Source organism: Apiospora kogelbergensis (assembly GCF_038363985.1).
Source record: "Apiospora kogelbergensis strain CBS 113332 chromosome Unknown utg000005l_segment0_segment0, whole genome shotgun sequence".
NCBI lineage: Eukaryota > Fungi > Ascomycota > Sordariomycetes > Amphisphaeriales > Apiosporaceae > Apiospora > Apiospora kogelbergensis.
The window spans coordinates 6,045,887-6,065,067 of NW_027117422.1; the positions used below are offsets into that span (position 1 = coordinate 6,045,887).

The 19,181-nt window shown below is 55.4% G+C and overlaps 7 protein-coding genes across 7 annotated transcripts; 5 read left to right on the forward strand and 2 right to left on the reverse strand.

The window, feature by feature from the left end:
- Positions 1-705: 705 nt before the first annotated feature.
- PG998_008637 (uncharacterized protein) lies at positions 706-1,893 on the forward strand (the record flags this gene model as incomplete). The annotated part of the gene is made up of 2 exons (XM_066875453.1): positions 706-1,385; positions 1,479-1,893. 2 exons carry the CDS (start codon positions 706-708, stop codon positions 1,891-1,893), a joined length of 1,095 nt encoding a protein of 364 aa, XP_066731398.1.
- A 545-nt stretch (positions 1,894-2,438) lies between these two features.
- PG998_008638 (uncharacterized protein) lies at positions 2,439-2,967 on the forward strand (the record flags this gene model as incomplete). Its single annotated transcript, XM_066875454.1, has 2 exons — positions 2,439-2,474; positions 2,548-2,967. The coding sequence occupies 2 exons, from the start codon at positions 2,439-2,441 to the stop codon at positions 2,965-2,967; spliced, it is 456 nt and encodes a 151-aa protein (XP_066731399.1).
- Positions 2,968-3,472: 505 nt separating this feature from the next.
- Positions 3,473-6,193, forward strand: PG998_008639 (uncharacterized protein; the record flags this gene model as incomplete). The annotated part of the gene is made up of 1 exon (XM_066875455.1): positions 3,473-6,193. One exon carries the CDS (start codon positions 3,473-3,475, stop codon positions 6,191-6,193), a length of 2,721 nt encoding a protein of 906 aa, XP_066731400.1.
- Positions 6,194-6,981: 788 nt separating this feature from the next.
- PG998_008640 (uncharacterized protein) lies at positions 6,982-8,420 on the forward strand (the record flags this gene model as incomplete). Its single annotated transcript, XM_066875456.1, has 2 exons — positions 6,982-7,487; positions 7,544-8,420. 2 exons carry the CDS (start codon positions 6,982-6,984, stop codon positions 8,418-8,420), a joined length of 1,383 nt encoding a protein of 460 aa, XP_066731401.1.
- A 783-nt stretch (positions 8,421-9,203) lies between these two features.
- On the forward strand, positions 9,204-9,738 carry PG998_008641 (uncharacterized protein; the record flags this gene model as incomplete). Its single annotated transcript, XM_066875457.1, has 2 exons — positions 9,204-9,399; positions 9,581-9,738. The coding sequence occupies 2 exons, from the start codon at positions 9,204-9,206 to the stop codon at positions 9,736-9,738; spliced, it is 354 nt and encodes a 117-aa protein (XP_066731402.1).
- A 461-nt stretch (positions 9,739-10,199) lies between these two features.
- Positions 10,200-14,812, reverse strand: PG998_008642 (uncharacterized protein; the record flags this gene model as incomplete). Its single annotated transcript, XM_066875458.1, has 7 exons — positions 10,200-11,450; positions 11,522-12,203; positions 12,257-12,342; positions 12,420-12,644; positions 13,110-14,258; positions 14,315-14,511; positions 14,728-14,812. The coding sequence occupies 7 exons, from the start codon at positions 14,810-14,812 to the stop codon at positions 10,200-10,202; spliced, it is 3,675 nt and encodes a 1,224-aa protein (XP_066731403.1).
- Positions 14,813-16,646: 1,834 nt separating this feature from the next.
- On the reverse strand, positions 16,647-17,513 carry PG998_008643 (uncharacterized protein; the record flags this gene model as incomplete). Its single annotated transcript, XM_066875459.1, has 1 exon — positions 16,647-17,513. One exon carries the CDS (start codon positions 17,511-17,513, stop codon positions 16,647-16,649), a length of 867 nt encoding a protein of 288 aa, XP_066731404.1.
- Between the last annotated feature and the right edge of the window lie 1,668 nt (positions 17,514-19,181).

The window sequence follows — 19,181 nt, forward strand, 5'->3', positions numbered from 1 at the left end:
GCATAGAGGGCGTTGTTTTGTTGGGGCTTTCGCGCTGCTGTTGTCCTGCGTCTTATCGGGCCAGTAGACGTTTAGTATAGTAAAATTTTCTCGGTTGTTCAAAATAAATCAGGGGTTTACCTCGCTGTCTCTGCTCGGCTCGCACTTATTCGCGCATTCTTCCAGAGCAAGCCTCTTCACTGTTATCTATGCTGGTATAATCGGATTTCCCTGTTCGCTGTATCATTACCAATCATCTGCCCCCCATCGTGGAATTATTCCGTGATTGCCAGATAGATAGACTGATCCGGTGAGTTCACCTACCCCAGGCCATGGTATATCTAGAAAGTACCCTCCGTTCCCCGCTTCACCTAATTGCCGTATATGGCAATCTGGATATGGGTCTTTTGCGCTGACGGAGCCACACCGTGGGTTCCTGGGCTAAACTCAAAATCCGCCTCCACTAGTTGTGTGCGGCGTGTGGCCAATAATTGTTTTCGTAGTACTATAGCTTCGGCTGCAGGAACACGCGGCGGAACTCTGTCTGGTCCGGAGGAACTACCCCTGCTAGCACTATAGGGGTGAATATCCACGTCAAAGATGTGGGCACATATTACGACGAACGTTATATAGTCGAGAGTGACTCCTATTAAATAGAGACGTACACTCACATCGTCATTCTCGAATCTGTCTGGACATCGTGGTAGTTCTGGTTCCCAGCACAGCATGTCTTCATCCATCTGGTCGTCGCTGCCGTTCGTGGCCATTTGGTCCGTCGGCTACTGGGCCGTCCACGTCCCCCACCTGCTCTTCCTCTCCCTCCGCAACACCATCAAGCCCCTTCGCCCCGTGCCGCAATGGAGCTACCGCCTCAGCATGGGCACCGCCGTCCTGCGCGCCGTGTTCCGCTACATCGGCGCCCTCCGCTACCAGCAGCCCCTGCAGCTGACCCCCGGCAGGTCCGGCGACCGCTTCGTCCGCATCGCGCCCCCCGCCGACGCAAACCTCTTCCGCGGCGTGTTCGGCGCCCCGTCGGCCATGGCGAAGCCGGCCCCCGTGAGCGCCGTATGGAGCCCTGCGCCCGTCGTGGCTCCCTCCTCCTCCCATCCCAGCGACGGCCGCCGCCGCAAGGTCGTCATCTACGCGGCCGGTGGCGCCTTCGTGACCGGCTTCGACCCCGAGATGAGCTCCCGGTTCACCTCGGCCCTGGTGACCTCGGAGCATTTCGGCGCCACCAACCTGCTGTTCGTGCAATACCGGCTGGCGACGCGTGCGGACCCGTTTCCCGGCGGTGTTCTCGATCTTTTCACGGCTTACCAACACGTGCTCGGGCTCGGGGTGGCTCCGGCGGACATCGTCTTGATCGGGGACTCGGCTGGCGGCAACTTGGTTCTGGCGCTTCTGCGGTATTTGGTGGATCAGAAGCTCCCGCAGCCTGGTATGTGACATTTCCCCTGTCTGATAAGTACGATTCGTCAACCGAACTAACCTCGCTACAGGCGGCGCGCTGGTCTTCTCGCCCTGGGTCGAAATAACTCGAGAAGCGGTGGTCAAGATCGAGCACTCGCACACCAACCGGTACGACATCATGGACGTGCCGGTTCTGTTCTGGGGGTTGACGCTTACCGGCCCAAGGGAAAGGCCCTGACGCAGGAGGAGGAAGGTTATATCTCGCCGATGGACCATCCGTTTCGGCTCGAAACACCCCTTTATATCGAGGCGGGCGGCGCGGAAGGACTTCTCGAGTCCATCGTTACCTTTGCCGGGCAGATGGCGGATGTCAAGGGCAACCGGGTCCAGTTCCATATTACGGAGGACATGCCTCATGACTTCTTTGTGGCATACCCGTTCATCGGGGCAAAGAAGGAGTCGTGTGAAGCTTTGAAGCGAGCGAAACTGTTCCTGGAAGGATAAAAGAAAACTGTAAAAAAGGGGTAGAACGAGAACAAGTGGGATCAAATCGTACTGGCACTGGCAGGGCTGCTGTGTAACTGATCATGTCAAACAGTGCTTTGATTTTAGTAAATGCGAATTAATGCAGCATCAATTCTAAAAACATTTGCAGTTTCGAAACACCAGACGTAATGCATCGTAACGGTGCAATACGGGGGCACATAGAAGGTGGCCAATAGTTTCGCCCAAGCACCGAGCTGTACCCACCAAAAGGATGTTCCGGATCGACTCATGGGGTGTTTGAAGACCTTCTGAGTCAATGGCCTCGACCGCCGTCGGTGCCTTTGATGAGTTATAGCCGTCAGCTAAGCCCGAAGTCGACGACTTGCGTAATACCAAATCGGACGAACTTTGGTGGTGGCAGAGCCGCACTGGAGATCGGATGAGTTGGCCACGTCAAGACTGACGACAACTCGCTTGACGTCGTCTTCCCTTCACAATCATCTCCCTGGATTGTCCGCAATATCCTGCGGCCCTTCACCTACGAAGCATCAAGAAAACTCACCATGCGTGCGACCTACTCAAGCCCCGCGACTCTGGCCGTCGCGCTGACATGTGCCTTGTCCCCGTTCCTCCTCCACCCCGCCGCCGCCACCCCCCGCTCCCGCCCCGAAGCCCCTCACCGTGTCCATCAACATCGACCTGGGCGGCGAGCTAGCCAACCTCACGGCGCGCCCCGTGTGCGACCAGTACTCCTTCGTCGCCAACTACTCGGCCATCGGCGCCAACGCCACGATGCGCGACGCGCTGCGCGACGCCTCGCCGCAGGGCGCCGACGTCGCCGCCCGCGTCATCGGCGCTGCCATGGAGGTCGCCGACCGCTTCCGGCTCGACCGGGCCGTCAACCGGCTGTGCGGCAACCTGAGCGCGCTCGCGGACCAGGAGGCCGCGCGCAACTTCTCGAGGGGGATCGTGGCGGACCAGACGGTGGGGGGTGGGGGCGGACTCGGGACGGGGGCCCGCGCTTCGTTGGGGTCTTTGGTGTTTTTGACGGGGCTTTCGTTGTTGGTCTCGGGGTTGGTGTTGGTGGTGTGAGGTGGGCGGCGGGGAGGTCTTTTGGTTGATGGTGGCATTCGCAGGCGGATGCTTCGAGAATCAAGTTTATCGGTATTTCAGTGAGCAATTGATACGAGGTCTAGGTCGATTGATGATATCAAACTAGTAATTCCACCTGTGCCATTCCGGTGTCATCGATGTATCTTGCATTGTGATGTTATCTCGTGAGTAACCTTGGTTTTCGGACCAACAAGTACCGATACGATACGACTCTGTGAAAGAACGGCAAGAGCGAACCGCGTCATTCGCCAAGGCCTCCTTCCTAATCTGCTATGACCTGGGATGCTGACCCGTTGGGGTAGACAGGGGTCTGATAAGGACCCCTCAACACGATGCCACTTGCATTTATAGGGTCAATATGGCATTTCTGCGGAAGATGCAGACTCCATGTGACACGGGGACAGGTACTTAGGGAGCTTAGTCGTCCGCCAAAGTTGCCTACACGCCTGCAAGCGTGGCAGAACTCTGTCTATGAAAGTTCAAAATGGCTCGGTATACAGGACCTTCATTCAGCCCCCGCCGCCTTCTCCAGGCTATCGGTATAGGAGTCACGGTGATGGTAGGTACCGTTAACGCCTTACCGGATGTGCCTGCAGATCCCGGCCCCGGTGGCACAGCACCAGTGCGGCCGTTCCGTCTCGACCAAGTGCGCCTGGGCGATGGTCTGCTACAGGAGAAGCGCGATCGGATGAAGGATTTCCTGCGCGAGTACGATGAGCGACGATTCCTGGTTCTCTTCAACAAGCAAGCGGGCCGGCCCAATGCAGCGGGCGTCGAGGTGCCTGGCGGATGGGAAGATGGCGGGCTGCTCAGCGGTCACTGGACGGGCCATTACATGACCGCCCTTTCCCAAGCGTATGCTGACCAGGGTGAAGAGGCCTTCAAGACCAAGCTCGACTGGATGGTCGAAGAGATAGCGGCCTGCCAGGAAGCGATTACCTCGAGAATGGGCAGCGGCGGTTCCGGTGGACAACAACCGGGGAACACGACGGTCGGCCGCGTGGCTGGCAAATTTGGCAACGCACTGCAGCTAAACCAGGGCGACCAGGAGCAGTACGTAACACTGCCGCAGGAAACGATCAACCAGCTGCGCGATTTCACTATCGCGACGTGGGTGAACTTGGCTTCGAACCAAACCTGGACTCGCTTGTTCGACTTTGGCAAAGATACCACAGTGAACATGTTCCTGACGCCGCGAGCAGACGTAACCAACCATGCACCACGCTTTTCCATCACTACCGGTGGTTCAGGACAGGAACAACAAATCAATGGCAATGCGGCGCTGCCTGTGAATCAATGGGCACATGTTGCGGTCACTCTCGAGGGCACGACTGGTACCATGTATGTTGACGGTCAAGTGGCTGGTACGAACACCGGCATGACCCTGAATCCGACCAGTCTAGACAACCCGGGCAACCGATGGATCGGCCGGTCTCAATACGGAGACGCACCACTCAAAGCTGCAATCGACGAGTTTCACATTTTCAATCGAGCGCTGAGTGACGCAGAGATCCAGTCTCTGCAGACCTCCGCTGCCGGGTCGACGAATGGAGGCAATATTGCATGGTACAAGTTTGACGAGAAGAACGGTACCAGTTTAAAAGACTCTTCGCCTAACGGCCGAGATGCCGGTGTAGTCAGCGATGGAGGATCCGACACCGCCATCTGGATCCCCACCCACCCCGGCTATGTCGGTGCACTCCCAGAAGACACAGTCTTAAGGCTCGGCCCGCCGCGCTGGGCCATCTATGGGGGTGATGCCGCGACCAATACCTGGGCGCCATGGTACACGCAGCACAAGATCATGCGCGGCCTGCTGGATGCTTACTACAACACGAACAACTCACAGGCCCTGGATGTTGTGGTGAAGATGGCGGATTGGGCATACCTTGCGTTGACCATCGGTGACAAGAACCAACCGGGCTACAAGGGCAACCTGACCAGGGATGACCTCAACTACATGTGGGATCTCTACATCGCCGGCGAATTTGGCGGGGCAAACGAGGTGTTCCCGGAGATCTACGAATTGACCGGCGACGCCCGACACCTTCAAACGGCCACAGCCTTCGACAATCGCGCTTCTCTCTTCGGCGCTGCTGTAGAAGACCGGGACATTCTGGTTCTGACACACGAGCACAACCCGGGCCCACGCCGTACCGATCGACTGCACGCCAACACGCACGTCCCCCAGTTCATCGGCTACCTCCGGGTCTTCGAGCAAAACGGGCAACAGGACTACTTCGACGCGGCCAAGAACTTCTACGGCTGGGTGGTGCCGCACCGCGAGTTCGCGCACGGAGGCGCGGGCGGCAACTACCCGGGCTCCAACAACAACGCCGAGATGTTCCAGAACCGGGACAACATCGCGCGCGCCATCGCGGACAACGGCGCCGAGACGTGCACAACGTACAACCTGCTCAAGCTGGCGCGCAATCTATTCCTGCACGAGCACAACGCCACGTACATGGACAACTACGAGCGCGGCCTCTTCAACATGATCACCGGGTCCCGCGCCGACACGGCCGCCACCGACGACCCCCAGCTCACCTACTTCCAGCCCCTGACGCCCGGCGCCGTCCGCGACTACGGCAACACCGGTACCTGCTGCGGCGGCTCCGGCATGGAGAGCCACACCAAATACCAGGAGACGGTGTACCTGCGCGCGGCGGACGGGTCCGCGCTCTGGGTGAACCTGTTCGTCCCCTCGACGCTGGTCTGGGAGGAGCGGGGTTTCGAGGTGAAGCAGGAAACGACGTTCCCGCGCGGCGACAAGACCAAGCTCACCATCCAGGGCCAAGGCCCGCTCGACGTCAAGCTGCGGATCCCCGCGTGGGCGCAGAAGGGGGTCAAGGTGACGGTCAACGGCGAGGCGGACGCGCAGGTTCCCACGCCCGGCACTTACCTGACCCTCCGCCGCACCTGGAAGGCGGGCGACACGGTCGAGATGCACATGCCCTTCAGCATCCGCATCGAGCGCGCCCGCGACCGCCCCGACACCCAGGCCATCATGTGGGGCCCCGTGCTGCTCCAGACGGTCGGCCGCCCGCCCGCCACGGGCGGCAGCAACAGCGGCTACTGGGAGCTGTCGCTGTACCGCCACCTCAAGCTGGACGGCGACTACGCGCGCGCCGCCATCGCGTCCACGTCCGCGGGGGGCGGCGGCGACCCCTGTTCAAGGTCCGCGCCGCCGGCGGCCAGGAGCTGACGGCGCGGCCCTACTACGTCGGCGACGCGCAGGCGGCGTCGTCGTACTTCCGGCGCGCGGAGCCGCGCGTCGTCTTCGGGGCGCTCGACGCGGGCGTCGCCAACCGCAGGCGCAACGACGGGCTGCCGCGCTACGACGTGCCGGTGCAGGGGGTGGCGGCGTCGCCGGGCTCGGACGGGCTGACGTTCCTGGACGTGGTGTGGGACCGGGCGCCGTTCGCGTCGCACGCCGACTTCGTGGGGGCGGTCGAGGAGGTGGCGGCCGCGTTCGTCGCCGCGGGGGTTTACTCGGGGAGGGAGCGGGATGGGATCGTGGCGAGGGCGAGGGAGGCGGAGGGGGAGTTGCGGGGGTGATAAATAGGGGTAATAGGGGGTTGGGATAGTTGGCTCCTCAGAGACCAGTGGTCAGCAAGGTTCATATTTCTCGCACCCACATCATCCTCCGCCAGCTCTTGCATCTAGTATGTTTGATTGATTGTCTACGAATGACAAGAGGAGAGTAAATCGATGATTTCCTATCCTGGACGTTACCTCACTGCTCCAATGATTGTCATGCGCATGGCGCGCCACTTGTGGCTCGGCTAAACCGATGTGGCCGTGTCGTCGTTACAGGCAGCCGGGTCGGTTTGGTTTAGTTGCAGTGTTGTTGATTACTCTTGCAACCGAGGCGCGGGGGTATGGTTGGATTTCCCCTCCCAACCGAACCTCTTCTTTCTCTCACTCTTAAGCAACTCCTACCACAGTCGTGGGACATGAGTTTGATGGCACATTCTCGATTTGTCTTTCAAGATGATATATCGACCCGCCTTGGCCCGACTTAATGCATTGACGGCGACGCGGCAGCAATGGAGGTTCCCGCACGTGCAGCCCGTCTTGAGACAGTCCCGGGCACCATTGTTTCGCAGGCAACTACACCTGTCCAACGGGCTTGCACGACGGAACGACTCCGATGACCCGGCCTATGACGAGACCCGCGCCGCTCCAAGCATTCTGCCTTCGGACCGTGCTGATCTCGAGGCCACCCTCCAGTTGGAGGCCCTCGCGGAGAAGGCATGGGAGAATGATGGGAAGGATGCTCTGGACCACTTCGATCGGCTCTGTCTGGAGCCTCATGACGGTCTAGTCATCTACAAAGCCGTTGTTTGTCTTTGGGCCTACAGATGTTGGCTTGAGCAGCAATCCGTTGAAGATGCCAAGGCAGCCCTCGCGAAAGACAATGCCGCCAACAGGGTTGAACAGTGGTATGAAACCGATGGGATCCATCAGCAGATTGCCGCCAACCATCCGGAGCAAAGGTACGCTATGTTGTTTTTTTCGCCTTCGGAAGTCCAATTGCTCACGAAACCCACAGAAATATCTTCGAACTCATATGCAATATTCTCGTTGGCTGTAATCGCGTGTCCAAAATTGAGTCTTGGTTATGGCCAGCTGACGTAGCGCCCGAGAATCACATACGAAGCAGACAAGTCCGATGGAAAGGCCATCTATACGCGTCCATATTTAATTCGCTCGTATGGTGGCACCCGAGCAATGCTATTGATGACGCTTTGGAGTACTATTGCGAGTCATATGAACGCATTATTCTGAAAGGCCCTCACATTTCGGCAATACATGTCCGCACAACCCTCGACACCCTCGCAGCCAGCCCTGGCCAACAACTTCTAGATCCCAGACTTCTCGATCGATACATCAACGCCTTTATACGGACGTCGGCTGAACAAGGTTCTCTATTGCCTACAATAATATTATCGCTTGCACGCCTCGAACTGAAACATCCCAATCATCCAAACCCCGACCGTTTTCTATGGCACATGCGTGATATCATTTCGGATCCACTCCATTGCTACGCCCACATAACACTTGAGAAGAAGGGGAAGAAGGGGAAGGATAGGAAGGAGAAGGCGAAGTTGAAGGCAATGTACTATACCGTGACCAGAGCTGCGCATGATATATTACTTTCCTCGGGACGTTCCAACGACGCTGAATGGGTACTGCAGGCTTTCAGAAACGCGTTTGGTGCTAAATCGGATATGCTCCCTTCAGATGACACACGAAGTGATGAGGAAACTGGCCAATGGCTCAACAAATGGAGGGCAAAGAATTTTCCTGATTTCAATGCGTTACGGGAGGAGCTGCATCATCCGTCCGCAGCCCAAAACGACGAGCAAAGGCGTATTATTGTTCAAAATATGGTCGATCATATTACTGAACGAACCTCTTGGAGTTGATTGGCTCCACGAGGCAAGGCATCTCAATCATGTACGTCAGTGTTTCAAGAACTGGATAGTTTCAAAATACCAGACGAAGCTGATGCTGATTCCTATCGCAGCGGCAGCTACCCGGTCCGCATCGAGCTCTTCCCACGCAAAATACACCAAAGAGGGAGCAAGAGCCTAGAACGCTCGTATCTTGTGTCGTCCGATTTCACCAGCCTCAAGCCGGGCCTGGACCCCCCTGGGCTCCGTTTGGTGAACGGCCCCCAGAAAGCTTGTCCTCATTTCAAATCCGTCCAAGGCCAATCGGCTTTGCTCGTTATTATCCCTGGACCGAAATGGGGGATTGAAACTAGACTCACTTCCTCCCGATCTCTTCAGCGTCCTACTCAAATCGGATCCATCGCACGAGCTGGCAGGTGCTCGAGGATGGGGCGTTTGTTTCGAGCTGGTCTAGGCCCCTGCTGGGCTTGATCATGTCGTCTGTATTCACCTCGGCACCAGGCATGGATCATCGGCGGCTTGTATGTCGCTTCTGCCGGGTTTGCATCGTGGCCAGGAGCATCCTGTACTGTCTTTTCTCTTTAAACCCCCTTCGCCTCCATGGAAAAACACCTACCATAGACCACCTAACATCTATTACTATCGTGAGCCCACATAATCTTCCCAGAGCCAAACACCTCTTACTATCCCAACACTCTTCCCGCCCTTGGCCACCACTACTCTCTGTTCCTTCAACGTACAGCTCTGCAAAACGCCTGTTTCCTCCTGCCCCTCCACCTTTCCTCTACGAACACCATGCAGCTCCACCTCGCAGCTCTTCTCCTCAGCGTCGCCGGGTTGGGCTCTGCCGGCGTTGCCGACCTCGAGGGCGTCCGACACGCGGCCCGCCAAGACTACGTCGGCGGCTCTCTGGACTGCGCCGCCTACGGGGGCGCCAACGGGGGCGCCAACGGGGGGCCAACGGCGGCAACCGGCCCATCCCCTCGAGCCAGTGCTGCGTCGCCCGGACCTCGCTGAACCAGGACGCGTGCATCGCCGGAAACGGCCAGCAGGGCCGCTGCGTGCCCGGCGGCAACAACTGTACGTCTTGTGTCTCTCTCTGCTCCCATGTCTACGCCCGCCCCTCTCTGTTTTGATCTGCAATGGCTGACCAATGCGTCTTGTAAACACAGGCGGGGGTACCCTCAGCTGCGTGGCCCAGTCCAACCTCGGCTGCACCAACACCATCCAGGAGCGTGGCAAGAACCTGTGCCGCGCCAGGGTCGGGAACAATCGCTACCAGGACGGCACCCGGGTCATCACCAACCTGAATCAGGCCCAGATCTACTAGGAACACAGCGAAGGGAGGGTTATAATAATGTCTTCGCTTTGAGGACTCTCCTACTTGGGGGGTGATCTGATTTTCCCTTTTTTCGTTTTTGGTTTGGTTTTGAGCTGTTAAGCCAACACAATTACTTGGAGGTGATCTGTGTTCTTCATCAGTCCTTCGTTTCTAATGGATATATGGTTATGTGTTTGCCCAAAGTAAGGAGAGTCGCGAGGGGATGTAGTCTACTGAACGGTGTCTGGTTGTCATTTTGATTCTCAAAAGTTTTGGTATCATTATATTCTCTCTCCTTTTCCTAGTTTTAATTACCTTTATTTCCTTAATCATATTTACTACCCACAGTAATTCATACCTCAACGTCTTTGATGTGTCATACATGATTGAATACCACATGTGCTCATGATGACCAAACACGATAGGACTCACTGTACTGGTAACTCCATCATCACGAAGGCGACTAAGCCCTAGTAAATGCGTTTCCCATAAGCCACCTCCTCGCGGATAGCCTCAAGCCGACCGCAGTCCCCCTCCCCCGGGTCCAAGACCAACTGGAGATCCTCCCCGTCGTCATCAAAGTCTCCCTTACTGCCGCCTACCCTCTTTCGACGCCGGCGTCGGGCCAAGATGTGCGCCCCGACCCGGTAAGCCGCGCGGCGGTGAATGCCGCCGGCCGTGTTGACGAGCGCCGCCGACGCCGACGGCCGGCTCAGCTGGCTCAGCAGCACCAGCTCCTCGACGCAGTCCCAGGCCTCGGACGAGCGCCGCGTCACGAGCACGTAGGCGCCGTGGCCGACGGCGATGGCGCTGCACGCCAGCAGCACGGCGAGCGCCAAGTAGGCCGCGGTGCTGCTGGCGCCGTACGCCAGGCCCGCGACGCGCACGTCCCAGCGCAGCCGCGTCACGGCGTCGGCGGCGACGCCCGGCGGCGGCACCACCACCGTCTCGCCCGCGAGCAGCCTGTCGAAGTAGGCCCCCGGGTCGGTCCGTCGCTGGGACAGGGTGTGCAGGCCGTTGTAGCGTCCTAGGTTGACGCGCTGCATGTTCTCGTTGAGGCCGATGCGCGACATGCCGTCCACCACGAGGGTGGCGAGGGTGCTCTCGATGTACGGCAGCGAGGGGAAGGTGTCCTCCTTGAGACCGACCGACGAGTTAGAGCCTGCGTATATAAACATAGCGGCGGCCGACGAGTTAGAGCCCGCGTGTGCAAACATGGCGGCGGCCGACGAGTTGGAGCCCGCGTGTGCGAACATGGCGGCGGCCGTCGTCCACCCTTCTTCGCGCGTCCCTTCCACCAGGGGCAGCAGTGTCTCGAGCCAGGCGCGGTCGGCTGCCGCGAAGCGCCAGTCAGGCCCCGGCGTCGGCGCCCAGGACGTACTGATTTCGCCGCTTGTGGAAGAGTCTTCGAGGGCCTTGAGAGCGCCGTAGACGACCATGTTGTCGGTACCAGGTAAACGTGACCCGATATTTGTCCCCATGGCCCAACGTATGTCAAGGGAGCAAGGGGTGAGTTGAATAGCTCGTGTGCCGTACTGTTCTGGGTAAGATGTTTCGACTATGATGGCACCACCAAGATGATTCTCAGCGTTTGGAGCTGGCACGTCAATCCAGTGTGTGGCAATTGACTTGTCCTTATATCTCCTTCCGATCGTTGCAGATACGTTCCAGTTATTGCCTGTTCCCTGGGGGCTACTACCGAACTCGGGCAGGAGAGGGAACTGACATATAGAAAAAAAGTATGAGCTTAGCCAGTTTCCGAAGTTCCTGTAGAAAAATCGCTGTCACTTACTAGAAGCTGCTGCTCTGAGGTTCCAGTTGACGGTTGATTCTCGTACCTCCCCGTGGACCAGCATCGTACCCTGCTCGTAGGAAGCCATGATTGCGCATGGGCCTCTCCCATCCCGGTCGTGGCGTTCTTCAAGTTGCTATTGGATCCGGGTCGTTGGGCACTCGATGCTATCTGGGTGGCCAAGACCCATTCGTGCGAGATCATCTTCACGAAGCTCGCGGTGGCCACGTGCGGTCCAAAGGCCCAAGTCTCACCTTCCTCCATGTCAGCACCTACCTGGTGCCGGGTAACTTGGCGCTTGACGACGCCGTCGATGAACGTGAAGTTGCTCTGCCAGTCGATGTTGCGGTCTTGCAGGCTCTTGGCCAGCTGTGTGTAGCCATTCCAAGGACAGCTGGACAGCCCCACGACCGCCGCCTTGATGTTCGTCTCATCTGGATGGAGGCAGAAGTCACCCCCCACGTGGCTCACGTTGATCGCATCCGGCCAGAGCGTGTCGCTAGTACCAAGGAGCCAAAAGTCGGTTCCGCCAGCCGGCCAGGCGTTCTCGGTGCTGGGGATCATCAACAGGGCGACGCTTGGTCCCACCACGACGGCAAGGACACCGCAGGCGAAGATCAACAGCACCACAGATACTCTCCGGAACCAGTTCTTAGATCGTGCAGTGGCGCCGGCCAGAAGGCTGTGGACCAAAAGTAATTCATGTTATTGAACCGAAACGGGGAGCTGAGTAACCCTAAAGGAACGCCCTCTTTCGACATGGCCTCGGCTCGGACTGTGCACATAACTGTTGTCGAGAGGGACGCCACCATGGCAATCTCCTATCGTCCAACCATAGCCGACATCAGCGACACGAATGTAGTCTGGTTATTCTTGTGAGAGAAAAGACCACACTTACCGTGATCTTCGCTGCGATCTGCAATAGCAATTGATCTCTGTCGTGGTTTGCCGCGCCGCCGGCCAACTGGTCGCCAAGGAAGTAGCCGGTAAGATTCAGCCAGGCCAGAAAGCCAGTAACGCCGATGGGGATGACGTGAACAGAGCATCGTAAAAGCGTTGTGAGCGAGTTCCTGGAAATAATCGTCTTGGGTGGCTCCCTCCCAGCCCATAAGGTGGGGGGCGCCTGCATTTCTAAGAAATATTCGGGACGTTTTATCCATTTTGCTCACTTCTGAAACTCCTTGGAGATACTCTGGTGACAACTATATGTTATCGGGTTCGTGGAGGGTTTTACTACAAATTATGAATCAAACCGCCCCCAATTCCTCCTGGCAATGCAGCATGCAGGGGCTCTTTGGGGGTTTGAAAAATCGAATATCATATTTCCCTTCATAAGGCTGAACCCCCAAACTGAACAGCAAGTACCCTCGAATGCTCCGATCACAGCTTACGTGCATACGTTCTCCCCCCCTACCCCCTCCTACAGAAGACTACGGGCTTGATTCCAACAAATGTCGAAATCAAAAATGGTTTGTTATATAAGACCGTTAACTAACAGAGCCAAGTCACATCTCCTTTGCTAGTATCTCTTCTAACCCAGGCTGGCCGATTTCAGGCACAGCGATGCTTACTGCCTAGATCGACAGACCTCCAGAAGATGATCCAGAGCCTTTTGGTCCTCATCCAGATTCGGCTCGTGTAGATTCAACAACTCGCCCGCCCATTCCGACTGCCCGTCCTCATCGGCTTCGGGCCAGTGCATGGGCAGGGTCCCATTATCAAACACGACGTAACGCTCCGGGAAGATGCGGGTCGCCAAATCGCCACGATCCTCGACGCCGTATGCACTGATATTGCTCTTGAATCGGTAGCGCGAGAAGCCCTCGCCGCGCGGGTAGTCGAACACAAACTCCTGCAGGTTCGGCAGCCCGGCCGCCAGCGCCTGGAACACGCGGCTCCAGGTTTGGGAGTAGGTGTAGCACTCACCCCAGCCTTCTTCGGTTTCTGTACTCTTCCAGTCCCGCGTGCTGAGATTCCACTCTACCATGTTCTCCTCGTCGATGCACAGATGGCTGACGATCATGCACCGGTGCATGACGAGTTTCTTGAGCGATTTGATCGACAGCACCCAGTCCAGCTGGTTATCGTAAGCGATTGTGTAATACCCCAGCGAGAGCGTCTCCAGCTTCGGGAAAGATATGGCCGAAAAATCGAAATATCCAGGAAGCGGGCCCCAGTTCTCCCACTTTGAGTACAATGACAGTTCCTTGAGGTTGGCGGCGATAGGGGACAGCCAGTCCGAACAGAAGTGCGGAGGGAACGTTCGCAGCTCGATCCTTGTGTAGTCGTGGTCTGGGCCGTGCTCGTTGTACTCCTGGACCATCTGGACATGCAGCTCGTCTAGCTGGCTCATGACGTCGCGGAACAAGTCGCTCCCCGTGAATTCGGGGATAGGTTGATTTTGCAGGTTCATAAGGGTCAAGCTGTGTATTCTGGGTTTGCCGGCGTCTTGGCGGGCCTTGATGGCGTTGAATATGAGTTGCAGGCGTTCTATTCGGGCGCTTACTGGTTCCATAACATCATCTTGCCAGTCATCATTTTCGGCGAGCCCCAGGCACACGGAGCTGAAGGCAATAAGCACCGAGTTCAGATTTGGGAATTTAGCAAGCGCAGACACGGCCTTTCTGTAGTCTTCCTCGACTTCCTCCGTTATGTCCTGCTCCGCGTAACGGCTTTCGTCGAGGATGTCTTGCACCGTATGGATGACGGCACGACGCGCGAGCTGGGCAAGGGGGCGCTGTCTGCAATTTGTCTCCAATAGGCGACGCTATCTTCGGTGGGACGGATGAATACTTTTCTGAACAGCTCGCGGGTGGCATGGCTGTCCAAGGTCTTGTTGGCGAGGCGAATGTTCTGGAGGTCCTCGATGTCGGCCGCTGCATGGCTGACGATGTTGGCAACGATTTCGGACGGCAGGCCTTCAAATGTGGTAGAGGCCATCTCGTGGAGACGGATCTGGGGTTGAGTATATTGAAGAGGGGACTGGCGTGCTGGGTAAACGATCAAATTGTGTCAATGAAATCAACGGGTTGTACGTCTTTTATGCTGAGCGAAGGTGCATCGACATACTAGGCAGGCGACGCCGGTGTATTTTAGCGCCATGCTGCCTGCGCCCACCCCCTGCCTAAAGTCCCTGGCCCGAGACTCCGCCAAAGACCGGTGGTCTAGTGCTGACATGCCACCGTGGACGCATTGGTCCTACTCACCGCACCATCCAAAGGCAGCAGCAAGCTTGGTGATAGCCTCGCCCGTGTAGGAGATCACTCTAGTTGGTCCAAGTACGCACTTCATGGCTCTGTTCTGCTTAGTAAACGATTGCGATAGATGATCTCAATTGGAACTGTAAGCAATTCGCGATCTGATAATATAGCGTGGAAGAATTTAGATCAAAAGGTAATGGGAAAGGACTGGTATCTTGCATCATCGTCTGGAGAGTTCCCGTGTGAGCCTCCGACGCCACGTCCACTTGGGTCACGTGGACGCTTTTCCCTCTATCAAAGTACGGGCACGTGACGCTGGTAGCGGTGGCACTGGTAGCTTGCACGGGAGCTGGTCAGACGACGATGATGTCGACACAGGATAGAAACGACACGATATTACTCAGATAGATTGCAATCATAGCCACAGTCACGATGAGGCAAGAAGACACTTGGGAGTGTATAGAATTCCATTGAAGAAGAACGCTATACCAGAGAGATAACCCAAAAAGGAAAGAAGAAAAAAAAAAGAAAAAAAAAAAAAAAAAGAGTACACCAAGTGTTTGATAGGTGAACTCGTCAACCTCCCGATTTGCCCCGTCGCCGCCAACGTGACACTTGTGGTCTTGGGAGATCCGCCGCCGACTGCCCCCACGATATGCAAGGTTGCCGGTACACGAAAATCCCGATGAGAGTGAATCCTCCACACAATACCATCCCTGAACCAGCAGAATCCCCCGCTCAACTTGCACCGCCTAGAGGAGGAGAGAAGAGTTCGCAATTTCCCCAACTAGAAGACACTTCTGATGGACCCGGCTGCCCCCACGATCCGCAGGTTGACCGGTAATTATCCATTTTTTTTGGTTCGCCCTTGAGAGATTCGAAAGTTTTGCAGCTGTCCGCCAACATCGTATGCCTTGTATAAGGGTGTTGAGTCCTTAAACTATGCCAATCCTCCAAACATGAAACCTTCTGCCCATACTGGCCACCCTCGACTTCCAGCCAGCATGTGGAGCCACAGCGTGAGACTCCCAATTCCCACATGATAAAGTACTAGTAGCCGATACTGGCCATGACCGACTGACGCCCAGCCCCCTGCGACTTGTTGAAGAGGGGGGATTGCCTTCTCCGGTCATGGAGCCGCAGCGTGAGACTCGCGACTCAATCAAGTAAGACACCCCCTGGTAGCCAATACTGGCCACATCCGACCTTGACCGATGAGTGGAGCCGCAGCGGGAGACGCCCAGTCCCTGTTTGCGATTCATGACCTGGGTCGACACATGCCCAAAATTTGTTGATGATGACTTAAGTTGTATAACAGTTGAAAGGTCTCGCGTCCTGGTGCGCCAGCGCGACGCAGGAACAAAGCTTGTGATGAGTTTGGTCGAAGTGAAATCCAGATGAAAGAAAAAGAGAATGAGAAAGAATGTTGAGAGAAGAAAGGAGGTACAAGTTGTGTGAGAGATCCCCCAGAACAAGAAGAGAGAGTGTCGTGTAGTGAATTGGCTCTTGACTGTCGATAGAGAGATGTCGATAGAGAGAGAGAGAGAGAGACCATATAACTCCCTGGACACCGATGTGTGAGATGGATGCCAGGCTTGAAGAATGAGTTCTTGTCGAATTGATGGCGAAGAGGTGAAAAGGGGAGGTTGACCCTGAGATCCTCACGATGAGTTATGTGATGGAAAACAGGTCGCTAGCGAGTTTATCGTCATCCTGGGACGAAGCGGTTCATGCCAAATGACGCTAACGTGGGAAAAAACAAGAACGAGTGATGGACAACGGTCCGCTGGTTGCAAGTTTCGCTAGGTATCAATTGACATGTGATGTCCGCTGTATAGGTAGAAAAAACCAACACAAAAAAACCTCCTCTACAACAAGGCAGAGGAGGAAAACAATCGGTTGGAAAGGGCAAGAGAGGCGGACGTCTAGCGACATTGGTTCCGGTTCTTGTTGCCCTGGGATCGTCGACCGGAGGACTTGTTGTTGTTGTTGTTCTTGCCCCGAGGTCGAGTCTCCCGTCTGGAGCCGTCTTGATCTTGACGAGGTCCAGAAGGTACGGTAACCTTGTGGTTACCCAGCATGGCAACGGGACCGCCAGCAGGCTTGCGCTTGTTGGCGGCACCGTTGGGTCCATTGGCACGACGGCCCTTGTGAGGATGCGACGTGCCGTTGGAACCACCATTAGAGTTTCTGGTGGTATTGTTGTTGCCCTTGTTGTTGTTGCCGCGGTTTCCAGGCTTGCCGTTGCGGTTGTTACCCCGCTGCTTGTTGGAAGGCCGTTGTGTCTTGACGGGCTTTTGGTCGGTAAGAGACCACTCGTCGATGTCCATATCCACCGAGAGCGAGCAGGTTGTAGCTGCGGGCTGAGCGAATGGATTGATCTTGGCGACTGACATGACGGAGTTGTCGGCCTCGCGCTTCACCTCGAAAGGATTGAAGGGCTTGGCGTCGAACATAGAAGAATAGAGTTCCGTACCCTTGCCCTTGAAAGGGTCGAAGGGCTTGGACACTGCCGGGGTATCCGCGAAGGGATTGATTTTCCGGACAGTGTTGAAGTCGAAGAGAATGGCAGGACCGGAAGGCTCCCAGTCCATCTCGTCTTCGGTTGAAGAGTATTGACCGCGGGCATCGAGGGTCTCCTGGCGGAGATCCTCGAAAGCAGATTGGCCATCAGAGATGGTTAGCCCGGAGAATTGGTTGGTAACGAACGGAACGCAACGCTCCGCCGCACCGAAAGCAGTCCCTTGCATGGCCCGAGTAAGAGAGTCCATGTTGACAGAAGAGAAAGCCATTGTGTATGATGTCGATAGAGACTGAGAGAATAGTCGTGTATGACGTAGGTAAAGACTGAGAGAACAGACTTGCAAGACCCAGGGGTAATGGAAGAGATGAAGCTCAAAGTCGAAGAAGATAATGTCTTGATGAAGTGTACAGTAGTCTCTAGGGAGTGTAGCAGTTCAGGAAGAGAGAGAATGGTGAGAGTATCAAGTAAGTTGAAAAGAGTATAAAGTGGTTTGAAGGTGCAGTATACTGTTTGTTAGACGTTGAACGTGAAGAAAGGAAAGTCCGAATTCTTTTTCAGACTGGGAAATGAACTACTTATACATGATGGAGGAAGTAGACTTTCATAAGGGAAAAAAACAGAGATAACTGACTTTTCTATGGTGGTTCGGGTCAAAGGGGTCTGGATCGCAGTAAACAGCCATTCCGTGAAAGTAAGTTGTGGTTTCCCAAGGAAAGCCAACTGTATTACGGTCAAAACAGTCACCTTGAAGGCACAGGTTTTACATACTTCTGTAGTTATCTGGTATAATATCTAAATATAGCAAAAACTTCGAGAAAAGGGGGCGGTTGGAAAGGGAATCTGACTCCCTCGGGTCACAGGATGACGGTCCAAAAGCCAGAATAGAGAAACCATGAAGAAAAATAAAATGTCATCTGCAAGATGGGTAGGCAACAGAGTTAACAGATTTTTATTATTCAGGGTTCTATCTATTCCAAGTTGTGCGTGTTACGATAACATTGGCTGTTTCTGTTCGGCTGCTGCTAATCAAAAGAAACGCCGTGGATTTCAAGGGCAATATCAAGGTAGAGGTCCTCACTTCGTGAACAATCATGTCATCGGGCCACTCTGTCGACTGAATTGGTGATTCGGGCCATATTCGATGTTGAAACAACATCGAAAACAATAAAGATGGCTTTGCTAGGCTGGGATGTGGTGATAATAACCCTTGCGGCTCAAAACCGTTCAAACCCAAAACTCACCACAGTTATTCAGTCGGGTCAGGGGGAAACGGTCTGTGAGCATAATAAGTGCAGCAAGGTTTGACTGGCCCGAGGCTGGAAATGCCAATAAGGTAGTACAATTCAGGGACTATTTCTCAGCCGTATCTAACAATATCTTCCCAAATGTAGTGGCCCCTTAAAGGACAAGCTTTTAGTTTCATAACTACTATTGGTTGATCGTCTTCAGTGTGTGGTCGAAGCAGAATCAATACTAGATCATCTCCCAACAGGTCTATGTGCTGTCATCTGGTGCCTGAGTCCAACTTGTTGACTACTTTGTTCAAATAATACACAAAACTTCAAGGTTGGCTCAGTGTCTTACAATGGTATCTCTTGTAGTAAAATTGTAATCACGCAGGCAACGACCCGAGGTACACGAAAGTCAATATATCCTCTCAGCCGCTGAAATAGATACAACGGTCCTGAAAGTTCGTTCCAGACCCCTCTCTCGAGCATGTGGAAGAAAATTGTGAAAGTGTCTGCGCATCATAGCAGCGTGGCTCAGCGACCAGAGGCCGGTTTTTCTTTTCTTTTTTTCTTTTTTCTTTGCTCGGCCAGCAGAGTCTGTAATACTGTTGGAACACCTTGACAACTCGGGTAAAGTTCTGAGCCTGTTGCAGTATCGGATCGGGTGATTATTTGGCCGAGGGCTGTTGTGTGACCTGAGGCCAGGA